This window comes from Gigantopelta aegis, chromosome 2 (assembly GCF_016097555.1).
Source record: "Gigantopelta aegis isolate Gae_Host chromosome 2, Gae_host_genome, whole genome shotgun sequence".
Lineage (NCBI taxonomy): Eukaryota > Metazoa > Mollusca > Gastropoda > Neomphalida > Peltospiridae > Gigantopelta > Gigantopelta aegis.
In genome coordinates, this window is record NC_054700.1 from 15,644,035 (window position 1) to 15,657,611 (window position 13,577).

Sequence of the window (13,577 nt, forward strand, 5' to 3'; positions counted from 1 at the left end):
CGGCTATCGAGGCTGATCAAGTGAGGAGAAGTAAGTGATGTGTCTATATCAGACAGATCATTCCCTGGCTGTGTTTCCTCCTTGTCGGTGCTGCCAAGCTGAGTCATTTGATGATAGACCACGGAGTGTACTGAGGCATGTCTCCTCTCTAGCTCTCAATACTCCACATTTACTTGGGTTTAAAGTGGTAAAAGTTTGTTTTTAACAACACCACTAGAGCACATTGATGTATTAAACATCAGTGAGGGCGGGATTTAGCTCAGTCGGTTGAGTACTCGCTTGAGGTGCTTGCATCGCACGATTGAACCACCTCGGTTGATCTATTCAGCTGATTGGATTTTTTCTCATTCCAACCAGTGCACCACAACTGAACAAAGGCCTTGGTATGTGCTTTCCTGTCTGTGGGAAAGTGCATATAAAAGATCCCTTGCTGCATTAGGAAAAATGTAGCGGGGTTTCCTCTGATGACTATGAGTCAGAATTACCAAATGTTTGACATTCAATAGCTGACGATTAATCAATGAATGTGGTCCAGTGGTGTTTTGAAACAAAACAAATTTTTGGTTAGTGGTTAGTAAGAGAGAAGAGGGTGTAGTGGTCTTACACCTACCCCGGTGTGGTGGTCTTACACCTACCCGGTGTGGTGGTCTTACACCTACCCGGTGTGGTGGTCTTACACCTACCCGGTGTTGTGGTCTTACACCTACCCGGTGTGGTGGTCTTACACCTACCCGGTGTGGTGGTCTTACACCTACCCGGTGTTGTGGTCTTACACCTACCCGGTGTGGTGGTCTTACACCTACCCGGTGTGGTGGTCTTACACCTACCCGGTTTGGTGGTCTTACACCTACCCGGTGTGGTGGTCTTACACCTACCCGGTGTTGTGGTCTTACACCTACCCGGTGTTGTGGTCTTACACCTACCCGGTTTGGTGGTCTTACACCTACCCGGTTTGGTGGTCTTACACCTACCCGGTGTGGTGGTCTTACACCTACCCGGTGTTGTGGTCTTACACCTACCCGGTGTGGTGGTCTTACACCTACCCGGTGTTGTGGTCTTACACCTACCCGGTGTGGTGGTCTTACACCTACCCGGTGTGGTGGTCTTACACCTACCCGGTGTGGTGGTCTTACACCTACCCGGTTTGGTGGTCTTACACCTACCCGGTGTGGTGGTCTTACACCTACCCGGTGTTGTGGTCTTACACCTACCCGGTGTTGTGGTCTTACACCTACCCGGTGTTGTGGTCTTACACCTACCCGGTGTGGTGGTCTTACACCTACCCGGTGTTGTGGTCTTACACCTACCCGGTGTTGTGGTCTTACACCTACCCGGTGTGGTGGTCTTACACCTACCCGGTGTGGTGGTCTTACACCTACCCGGTGTGGTGGTCTTACACCTACCCGGTGTTGTGGTCTTACACCTACCCGGTGTTGTGGTCTTACACCTACCCGGTGTTGTGGTCTTACACCTACCCACTGAGTCATTAAAACTCGCTCTGGGTGGGAGTCTATACCTGGCTGTGAACCCAGTACCTACCAATCTTAAGTCTGATGGCTTAACCACACACAACACCATTAATATCCATGTGACAAACACACTGTCACAACTAATTAAACATATCGGCTGGATTAATTAGCCAGTGTATCTTGAACTCTGACCCTTTGCGATGCAATCACAATACATGTGCATGGTTGGCAAGGCCTGCTACAAGTGTATGCACTAATCTCCATGTTTTCAACTCTCAGGACCAGACAGACCAATCAGTGAGGCTATCCACATGTACTAATCTATCTCCCTTATCAGAGAGCTCTTCCTCATCTCCAGTCAGCAAGGTCACTATCTGTTCATTCCTAGATAATCTATGTATCTGATTTAGTGCTGACCGGTCTCGGTGGCGTCGTCGTTGGGCCATAGGTCTACAGGCTGGTAGGTAATGGGTTTGGATCCCAGTTGAGGCATGGGATTTTTAATCCAGATACTGACTCCAAAACCCGAGTTTAGTGCTCCGCAAGGCTCAATGGGTAGGTGTAAACCACTTGCACTGACCAGTGATCCATAACTGGTTCAACAAAGGCCATGGTTTGTGCTATCCTGCCTGTGGGAAGAGCAAATAAAAGACCCCTTGCTGCCTGTCATAATGACCATATGTTTGATGTCCAATAGCTGATGATAAGATAAAAAATCAATGTGATCTAGTGGCATCGTTAAATAAAACAAACTTTACTCTTTTTTTGATTTGGTGCTGTTATGGTCCAGTCTTCAAACATCAGCAGAATTTTTAATAGTAGACAGCAGCACAGATTCCAGTAAATAATATACAGTGAAACATCTCAAAACCTGACCCTCTGTAAACCGGAATTCCCCCAAAACCAGACAATTTTCATGGTCCTTTTTAAAAAAATCGATACAGAACTTAACCTCTCTAAACTGGATACCTCTTAATACTGGACATTTTACTTGGTCCTGAGGGTGTCCGGTTTGAAGGGGTTCCACTGCATATGTATACCAGTAACCACAATTGATTTATTTACCCATGAACTCATAAAACAGCTTGAATTACAATTTTTAAAACAACTTTAATGAATTCACATGGAATTTCAAATTTAAAAAACATTAAATACAGAACTTTGTATATATATATTTGCTTAACGACACCCCAGCACATTTTAAAACTCTACATGCAGCTATTTGGCAGCTAACATGTTCATTTGACATCTGTTTAAGAGAGAAGAATTTTTCTACGCTTGTCACTAATGAAATATATGTTGCATGACCTTTTTAAACTCTTAGGTAACCGCAAGTACATGTAGGTTCACATGATTGTTACCTAGGTAACCGATTGTTCGGTCATGTGATTTATCTTTTAACTTGCATTTCAATTACATTTTACGACAGTACACATGTACATGTATATCCAATCGATACTGTAAGTTTAAGCGAAATAATATTTTATTACATTTATTAAAAAGACTACCTGTGAGGTACATGATACACCCATCAGCATGATGTTCAGAATATAGACAAATTATTTGATTTATTTGTATCACCGTGACCTAGTAATTGTCAGTAGACCATGAAAAGTAGGTCACAGTGACCTAGTAATTGTACGTGACACACCGCCATCCCAAGTTCTTCCTACATGTGAGGTTTGATAATTCTGTATGCATCTATATGCAAGATATGGTCCGGACAAGGATATACTGTTATGTGCAGTAGACCCTGAAAAGTAGGTCACAGTGACCTAGTAATAGTACACGATGCACCGCCATCCTAAGTTGTTTTTACATGTGTACCACAGCTGGTATATCAAAGGCTGTGGTATGTGTTATCCTGTCTGTGGGATGGTGCATATAAAAGATCCCTTGCTGCTAATCGAAAAGAGTAGCCCATAAAGTGGTGACAGCGGGTTTCCTCTCTCAATATCTGTGTGGTCCTTAACCATATAACCATAAACAAAATGTGATGAGTGCGTCGTTAAATAAAACATTTCCTTCCTTCCTTCCATTAATGGTAACTGTTTCATTCAAGTTTTACTCATTGTCACTCAAACATTAAATTTAGAACATCTCATACATGATCATGTTGGATTACACAAAAATTAAATGGGATCAGTTCAATTTGTTTTTCGCATAACCCACAAACGGTTTACACATATTTTCAATTCTTAGTGTACTTCCTTCCCTATAAAAATCTTTTCCTGATGTTACTATTGTCATCTATTAGATTTGATTTAGTGATGTGCATGTGTTAAACAATATATCTCTGATGTTACCATTGTCAATTTATGAGATTTGATTTGGTGGCAGACACCCATTATCTCCCAGCTATGATACAGCCTGATAAACAATATATACATGTATCTGTTATCACTGTCATCTACACGATTTGATTCGGTTCTGTGCACCCATTATCTCCCAGCTATGATACAGCCTGATAAACAATACATCTGTTACCATTGTCATCTACAAGATTGTATTTGGTGGCATGCACCCGTTATCTCCCAGCTATGATACAGCCTGATAAACAATGCATCTCTGTTAGCATTGTTATGTACAAGATTTGGTTTGGTGGCGTGCATCCATTATCTTCCGGCTATAATACAGCTTGATAACAAATATATCTCTGATGTCACAATTGTCATCTACAAGATTGTATTTGGTGGCATGCACCCGTTATCTCCCAGCTATGATACAGCCTGATAAACAATGCATCTCTGTTAGCATTGTTATGTACAAGATTTGGTTTGGTGGCGTGCATCCATTATCTTCCGGCTATAATACAGCTTGATAACAAATATATCTCTGATGTCACAATTGTCATCTACAAGATTTGATTTGGTTCTGTGGACCTATTATCTCCCAACTACGATAGTAAAGTAAAGTTTGTTTTATTTAACGACGCCGCTAGAGCACATTGATTTTTAATCTTATCATCGGCTATTGGTCGTCAAACATATGGTCATTCTGACACTGGTTTTAGAGGAAACCCGCTGTCGCCACATAGGCTACTCTTTTTTACGACAGGCAGCAAGGGATCTTTTATTTGCGCTTCCCACAGGCAGGATAGCACAAACCATGGCCTTTGTTGAACCAGTTATGGATCACTGGTCGGTGCAAGTGGTTTACACCTACCTATTGAGCCTTGCGGAGCACTCACTCAGGGTTTGGAGTCGGTATCTCGATTAAAAATCCCATGCCTCGACTGGGATCCGAACCCAGTACCTACCAGCCTGTAGACCGATGGCCTGCCACGACGCCACCGAGGCCGGTCAACTACGATAGAGCCTGATAAACAATACATCTCTGTTAGCTTTGTCATTTACAAGATTTGATTTAGTGGCATACACCCGTTATCTCCCAGTTATGATACAGCCTAATTTAAACAATACATCTCTGATGTTAGCTTTGTCATCTACAAGATTTGATTTGGTGACATGCACCCCAGTTATCTCCCAGCCAAATTATACAACCTGATAAACAACATCTCTTTTCTCACTCTGTTGTTTCTCACTGTCTGTAAACCAACAGAATTGACAGCTGTCTGTGTATCTGTGGTCAAATAGCTTCATGTGATGGCAGGCCAAGTCAACACAGAACGGAGGCCATGCTATTTGAAGAATCCAGCCAAGATTTATCAGGCTGTTTGTTCCATTGTCAAAGTACTGGGCTAACTCTGAAGACACCGCCATGCCAAACCGGCCTTCTGACAAACTTGTAAATAATTAAACTGATTTAATATGCAAACACATGTAGCATTCTCGTAGTAAACTAGTTTGATATGCAAATAAGTGTAGAAATCTCGTAGTAAAATAGAACTTTTAATTAATATACAAACATGTTTAGCATTCTTCTGGTAGTAAAGTAGTTTATATATATATATATATATATATATATATATATATATATATATATATATATATATATATATATAATGTAAACCATTTCGGTTTAATTAACATACAAACACATGTAGTATTCTGTTAATAAAATACAGGTATACTTCTGGTAGTAAACTATACTCAACAACGAAAGTTTAGCTAATGTTAAAATAAATGGCATAACATTTATAAATTAACCTATTTTTATTAAAGGGACACGCCCTAGTTGTTATAACCATTACGCCGTTGTTTTTCGCTATTAAACCCATTTTCTCACAAATAAAATTGCACTTTACTTACATTTTATTATTTGGAATATATATTTCCATTCACCTGAAGTATCCTGGTGTTTGTAATACCACAAAATGTATTTTTCGTATTTCTTAAAAACGCACATGCGTCTGAGAAAAAAAACACGTTGAGCAGACAAGGTCTAATCTATTTTTAGAGGGGATCTTCCCATTTCAATGTCACAGACGTTGGTATACCATGTGACCATTATCATTTTGGTTCGGTTTGTTTTCTCGTGCACGGTTTGCGCAATCAACATCCGATTTGTTGTCGTTTGCTGGTCGTTCATTTGTGAGGTTTTTTTACAGTTTGTGAACATTTTCATTAACAATAAAGTTCAGACAAGTATCTCAATACAAAACGTTACAAACCCTTAAAACCAATAAGTCTTGCGATATCTGGAGAGGACAGAACAGTTGGAACATGCCCAGGAGAGGTGAAAGGAACGCACCCCAAGTCTGTGTGCACTCTGGGAAATTTGTCGTGACATAGGCATTTCTGTGCTTCGAGCGACATCTACCGGTGACATCAGAATACTAACTTTCAAAATTATTTCAAGTAATTGGGTGACGGGGATTCCCATGGTATTTAATGATATAAAACCTGCTTTTTCACTCTGTTTGATAAAAACGTGATCTAAGTGTGTTACAGTTTTGTAGATTAACCAAAATTAGAATTAATTTTCGCGGGCTGAAACTAGGGCGTGCGACTTTAATTAGTATTCACATCTGAAATGTTTACCATTTACAAACAACATAAACTCATCAACCTTTGCCTTAACACAACAGGAGGACCCGGGTTTTAAAAAAAGTTTATTCAACCATGGCAAATTTAGACGTCATAAAACGATATTTGCTAAACTTTCATTGTTGAGTATAGTTTAATATGCAAGCACATAATTGCATTCTGGCAGTAAACTAGTTTAATGTGGAAATAGTTTAATATGCAAACATGAATAATATTTTGGTTGTATGCTAGTTTAATATGCAAACATGTATGTACCATTCTGGTAGTTAACTAGGTAGCATTCTGGCAGTGAACTAATTTAATATTCAAACACACATAACAATGCATTCTTGTGGTAAAACGTTTGTTGATTATTATGCTAAATGTATAGCATTCTGATACTACCCAGACATAACTCTACGACAATATAAAAATACACTTTTTTGAGAATATGGGTTCTGGCTGTGCATGTGTGTTGATTTCACATAAATAACTTGTAAATGGTAAATTTTTTATACATTCACTGTATCCTATTCCCTACAGAATATTTTCATATACTTAATTTTTATCTTATTTATTATTTAACTATTAGTAAGAGTTACGTCCTAATGTACATACAGTGTTATGTGTATGCTATGTATGTATCATGTCTGTGTGACAAGTCATCAGTTATAATGAATTCCATAAATGTTTTACATTAATTACATGTACCAATATAAAAAAATATTCTAATATTAAATAACTTTTTTTTATTCAACTGGTTATGTATCACAAATATGTGTGTGTGTGTGTGTGTGTGTGTGCATGCACACACATTGCAGATGGATCAAACAAATTCTGGTTTGTTTAATAACACTGCTAGAGCATATTGATTTATTAATCATCAGCTATTGAATGTCAAATATTAGGTCATTGTGACACGTAGCAGGTCCATAGGAACGACCTTTGGATACTGGACGGGGGGGGGGGGGGGGGGATTTTTTCTCTATGATTGATCACGCATCAGGCGAGCACTGTACCACTGAGCTACGTCCTGCCCCTATACAAAGATGGCTATTGGATGTCAAACATTTGGTCGTTTTGACACGTAGTCATCAGAGAAAACTTGCTACATTTTTGCTAATGCAGCAAGGGATCTTTTATATGTACTTTAAGTGGTGGGAGTGGGCGGGATTTACCTCAGTCGGTTGAGTGCTCGCTTGAAGTGCTTGCGTCGCAGGATCGAACCATCTTGGTGGAGCCATTCAACTGACTGGGCTTTTTCTCATTCCAACCAGTGCACCATAACTGGACAAAGGCTGTGGTATGTGTTTTTCTGTTTGTGGGAAAGTGCATATAAAAGATCCCTTTCTGCATTACCAAAAATGTAGCAAGTTTTCTCTGATGACTATGTGTCAGAACGACCAAATGTTTGACATCCAATAGCCGATGATTAATTAATCAATGTGCTCTAGTGGTGTTGTTAAACAAAACAAATTTCTTCTTCTTCCCTTGGCAGGCTTGTGCAGTCAGAGAAAACCTGCTACATGTTTCCAACAGCAGTGAGGGATCTTTTAAATACAGTTTCCCCACAGACAGGACAGCACATACCACAGCATTTGATATTCAAGTCACGGGAGACTGGTTGGGACAGGAAAAATCCCAATCACAGAATAGATCCACTGAGGAGAATTGATCCTACAACCCATGCAAGCACCTCAGGTGAGCTGTCTACCAACTGAGTCAGATCCTTCCCTAGGTACCAAAGTAAAGTTTGTTTTATTTAACGACGCCACTAGAGCACATTGATTTTTTTATCTTATCATCGGCTATTGGACGTCAAACATATGGTCATTCTGACACTGGTTTTTAGAAGAAACCCGCTGTCGCCACATAGGCTACTCTTTTATGACAGGCAGCAAGGGATCTTTTATTTTCGCTTCCCACATGCAGGATAGCACAAACCATGGCCTTTGTTGAACCAGTTATGGATCACTGGTCGGTGCAAGTGGTTTATACCTACCCACTGAGCCTTGCAGAGCACTCACTCAGGGTTTGGAGTCGGTATCTGGATTAAAAATCCCATGCCTCGTCTGGGATCCAAACCCAGTACCTACTGGCCTGTAGACCAATGGCCTAACCATGACGCTACCGAGGCCGGTCCCTAGGTACCAGTGTATGTAAAAAAAAAAAAAATGTTTAACGACAACACTAGAGCACATTGATTTATTAATTATCAGCTAATGAATGTGAAAAAAACACAAAAAACTGACATATAGTTTTAGAGTGCAAATGTGCTTCGTTTCTTTCCATTAGTAGCATGGGATCTTTTATATGCACTTTCCCACAGACAGGATAGCACATACCACGGCCTTTGATATAGCAGTCGTGGTGCACCAGCTGGAAAGAGAAACATCCCAATGGGCCCACCGACAGGGATGGATCCATAACCGATCAAACATCAGGTGAGCACTTTACCACTGTACCACATCACACATGTGAAAAATCCCATGCTACTTTCCAATAGGAGCAACTACTTAGCTTGCAGTCCTTATTGTTTGAAGCAAGCAATTGCTCCCACAAATGTAATTCAGGCTGCTTTACGAGTTCATGGGTAAATAAATAAATTGGGGTTACTACCATATATACAAGACCAGGAAACAAGGGACCTATCCACACATACACCCCACCCACACCCCCACCCCCACACCCCAAAAAAAAATTAAAAAAAAAAAATTATGTGCTCCCTTTTTCTTTGAACAATTTGTTTATAATTTTCATTGAAGAGCACTTTTTAGGAAGTTAAACTAGTTCACGTGTTCTTTTGCACTTGGTCCTCTTTGCACTTGGTCGCCTCCCTAAAATATCCCTGGGTCCACCACTGATATAATGCATACTGGAATCTAAATTAAATTTAGACCCAAGAATGATTTTCCTTTTACTTCAGAGTAAAATACCTGTATACTCTGAGAACCAGTCTATTATTGGGAACAATAATAATCAAAAACATGTACACACATGTAAAACCAGTCGAATATCAGTATGGATTGTTGACAGGCAGGTCAGTAACCGTGACAACCAGCATCTTGTCTGCCTGTACACCCTAACTCAGCTGTCTGCAGTGACATTAACCTTGCCTGTGTAAATAATGTTCACAGCCAAGTGAAAACACAAACGCTAATTAGAAAATTAATAATAAACCTGGTTTTTGTGGGGATAGGTAAGAAACATTTGTTTTGTTTAACGACACCACTAGAGCACATTTATTTATTAATCATTGGCTATTGGACGTCAAACATTTGGTAATTTTGACATAGTCTTAGAGACGAAACCTGCTACATTTTTCTATTGGTAGCAAGGGATCTTTTATATGTACCATCCCACAGACAGGATAACACATACCATGGCCTATGTTACGCCAGTTGTGAAGCACTGGTTGGAATGAGAAATAGCCTAATGAGTCCACCGATGGGAATCGATCCTAGACTGACCGCGCATCAAGCGAGCACTTTGCCACTTGGCTGCATCCCACTAGGTAAAAAAACAGACTATGACACTTGTATCTGTTGTATACATACTATTTATCTTACAACTCACTGCTATTTCTCGTTCCAGCCAGTGCACCAATGACTGGTATATCAAAGGTATATGCTATCCTGTCAGTGGGATGGTGCATTCAAAAGATCCCTTGCTACTAATGTAAACATGTAACGGGTTTCCTCTCCGAGACTATATATGTCAAAATTACCACATGTTTAACATCCAATAGCCGATGATTAATAAATCAAATGTGCTCTAGTGGTGTTGTTAAACAAAACAAACATAACTTACAACTCATTGTTTTAAAATGTACAGGTATTAAACTGTTTTTACTCATTAACTGGCATGTACCTGTAAACAGGTGATTGTTATACATGGCCTTTATAAAGGGCCAGACGTAGGTCAGTGGTACAGCGCTAGCTCGCTCGTGGTCAGTGTGGGATCGATCCCCGTCAGCGGGCCCACTGGGCTATATCTCGTTCCAGCCAGTGCACCACGACTGGTATATCAAAGGCCGTGGTATGCACTACCCTGTCTGTGGGATGGTGCATATAAAAGATCCCTTGCAGCTAATTGAAAAGAATAGCACATGAAGTGGCGACAGCGGGTTTCCTCTCTCAATATCTGTGTGGTCCTTAACCATATGTCTGATGCCATATAACTGTAAATACAATGTGTTGAGTGCGTTGTTAAATTAAAAAAAAATCTTTCTTTCTTTATACAATGGTTCTTATACATGGTGTTTTCTACATACAGAATATTACTTGTTAGTATGTTACAATAGGTGTTCTTTCTAGACAGGTGGTTGCTATACAAGGTGTTCTTATAGACAGGTTGTTATACAAGATGTTCTTTACACCAGGTGGTTGTCATAAAAGATATTCTCTACAGATGAGTGATTGTATAAGGTGGTCTTCGTAGACATGTGGTTGTTATATGCAGTTTAACAAGGTGTTCTTTATAGACAGGTGACTGTTACACAAGGTGTTCTTTTAGACAAGTCGTTGTTATACATAGTTTTCATATAGACAAGATGATTGCTATACAAGTAGTTTTATACAGAAGTGGTTACAATACACAGTGTTCTTTATAGACCAGTTGTTGTACTTGTTAGGTTTTCTTTATAGACTTGCAGATGGTATACCAAGTGTTCTTTATAGACAGATGGTTGTTATATACAGGGTTTTATTTCTAAAATTTGACTTGATACCCATGGCTTTGACTTTGGGAATTTTAGCGTTGTTTTACAAAATTTAGGGAATTTCGGTTCCATTTAAAAAAACATCTTAGTAAGCCATGTTAGAATCGAAAAGACTAATACTATACATATACTTGTATTTATTCAAATTAATATCTAGTTTTATGTATTGTTTTTAAAATATGCCTTTATATAATAATAAAAAATGATAATTATTTACACTGATTGGGAAATTTTTACTCCAAAATTGGGAATAAAAAATGACACAGATTTTGACGAATGGTGGGGAATGGTGCTGATTATCAATCTAGAAACATAGGTAATAAAACCCTGATATATTATGTTCCTTATGGACAGGTGCACGTTACATCAGGTATCCTTTACAAACAGGTGGTTAAGTGGTGTTGTCATTATGCAATTTGTCACACCGACTTGTCCTATGCAATTTGTCAAAGAAATAGAACATGTTCTAATTGGTTTGACTTCGACACAACTTAGGTGTTCTCATAGTAAGATATGATCGCATGCGACAAGTCAGTGCAACTAATCACATAATGAGAACGAGAACACCTTTTACACAATGTGTTCTTCACAGACAGGTGGTTGTTATTCAAGGTAGCTTTTACACCAGATTTCACTCTACCTATACCTATTGCTAAAATATTGGTAAATGTAACATTACACAGGGCTTCTAGATTATGGTAGCCCCACTCCCATGGCTAGTGATATTCAATGTTGGGCTAGTAAATAACTACTATTGCCATGCCCAACGGCTAGTGAAAAACATTTGTCAAATGTTGCAGTTAAGTCTATTTTGTAAATATGAATATCCTGCCCCAATCCCAAACCCCCAAAGTTAATGTTTTTAAGCTCTATCTTCCTATTTAGGTGACATATCTGATTATTACTATTATTTAGTAAACTTGTATTAACTTAAAAGTTAAGTAGGGCTAGTGAATTTTTAATTGTGGCTAGTAAATTTTAAAAATCACAGATCCCATGGCTAGTGGATTTTATAAACAAATACACAAAATTTAACATTACAACAGACAATGTTCACTCACCTCCAGGACAGGTCCGGCCCCTAAAATGGTCTGTTCGACCCCGCTCCCGTGCAGCCCCTTGTGACTGAGTGCAGTCAGGTGATGGAGTAACAGATTGGTGCTCTCTGTCTTCCCCGAACCCGACTCTCCCGATATCACGATGCACTGGTTCTGTTTAGTCCGCAGCATCGTGTAATACGCCGCGTCAGCTATGGCGAAGATGTGCGGGGGCAGCTCCCCGAGCCGCTTGTTCTGGTACATCTTCACATACTTCGGGTTGTAGATGGGGAAGAATTTGAACGGGTTCACTGCTATCAGAATCGATCCGACGTACGTATAGATGTTCGAACTGGCAAACCTCAGTTTGAGGTTCTCCAACAGCGTTATTTCGTTCAGGTCGGGCAGGTTGCACAGATCCGGGTACTCCTTCGAACCGAGCGGATGTCTGAGAAACGACATCAGAAACGTGTCGACGATGCTGGCATCCTTACACTCCACCCAACCGGATGAACGTGTGGCATCCGGGTCTTTCTTCCGGATGTAGAACCGGTATCCCGTGAGGAGACCCTGCCCCGTGTCGATCTCCGCATTGATGACCTTCGGCCATAGTAGTTGAACTCGTACCGGATTCTCCATCGGCTCCAGCCTCCGCTCTTTGCAGAGCTGCCCAGCGGAAGAGAAAACTTCGGCAATTTCGAAATTGTCCGGGTGTCCCAGCCTAAGCTTCCTGACGGCGGCACGCACGATCTCGATGGCGGACGAAGTCTTCTCGGCCTCGACAGATATGAACTCACTCTCTTGGCTCAGGGGACCAGTGTAGATGCGCACCATGTACGACTCCATGCTTGGTCGCTGAACCAGCTGCACGCGATTCGGATGCAGCTCATATTGCGCCATGTCTCACCTGAGCCACGCCGGGGAGGAGGAGGAGGGGCAGAACCACGCCATTACGTCGAGTCCCGGTGACGAATCCCATGGTTTCATTTCTCAAAAAAGACACTTTGCCAGACTGGTTCTGGTGTTTGAGCATAAGACATGTCCGTGTCATCAAGATTTCAATAGTTGTTTTTTTGTTTTTTAATCCGCAGGTAAATATATACCTAAAAAGAAAAGAAAAAAAAGAACATGATTTGTAATGTTTATTTAAATAATCAAGGGCGGGATTTAGTTCAGTCAGTTGAGTGCTCGTTTGAGGTGCTTACGTTGCAGGATCATATCCAATTAAGGTTAAAGCATGCTGTCCTGGGCACACACCTCAGCTATCTGGGCTGTCTGTACAGGACAGTGGGTTCATTGTTAGTGAAAAAAAAGAAGGTTTAGTAGTCTTACATTGCGAACCCAGAACCTACCAGTCATGTCTGATGGCTTAACCATGACACCACCGAGGCCTGTTTATTTCTTTTTACGTTCATCGAGGTAT

At 40.4% G+C, this 13,577-nt stretch overlaps 1 protein-coding gene across 8 annotated transcripts in view; it reads right to left on the minus strand.

The window, feature by feature from the left end:
- LOC121381958 (unconventional myosin-IXAa-like) overlaps positions 1–13,577 on the minus strand; it is a 178,119-nt gene that overhangs the window by 135,459 nt on the left and 29,083 nt on the right. For all 8 annotated transcript variants that reach the window (XM_041511421.1, XM_041511404.1, XM_041511412.1 and 5 more), the window contains exon 2: positions 12,179–13,257. In XM_041511421.1, coding sequence (XP_041367355.1) covers positions 12,179–13,054 — 876 coding nt within the window. In that variant the 5' untranslated portion in view covers positions 13,055–13,257. The remainder of the gene's footprint in view (positions 1–12,178; positions 13,258–13,577) is intronic.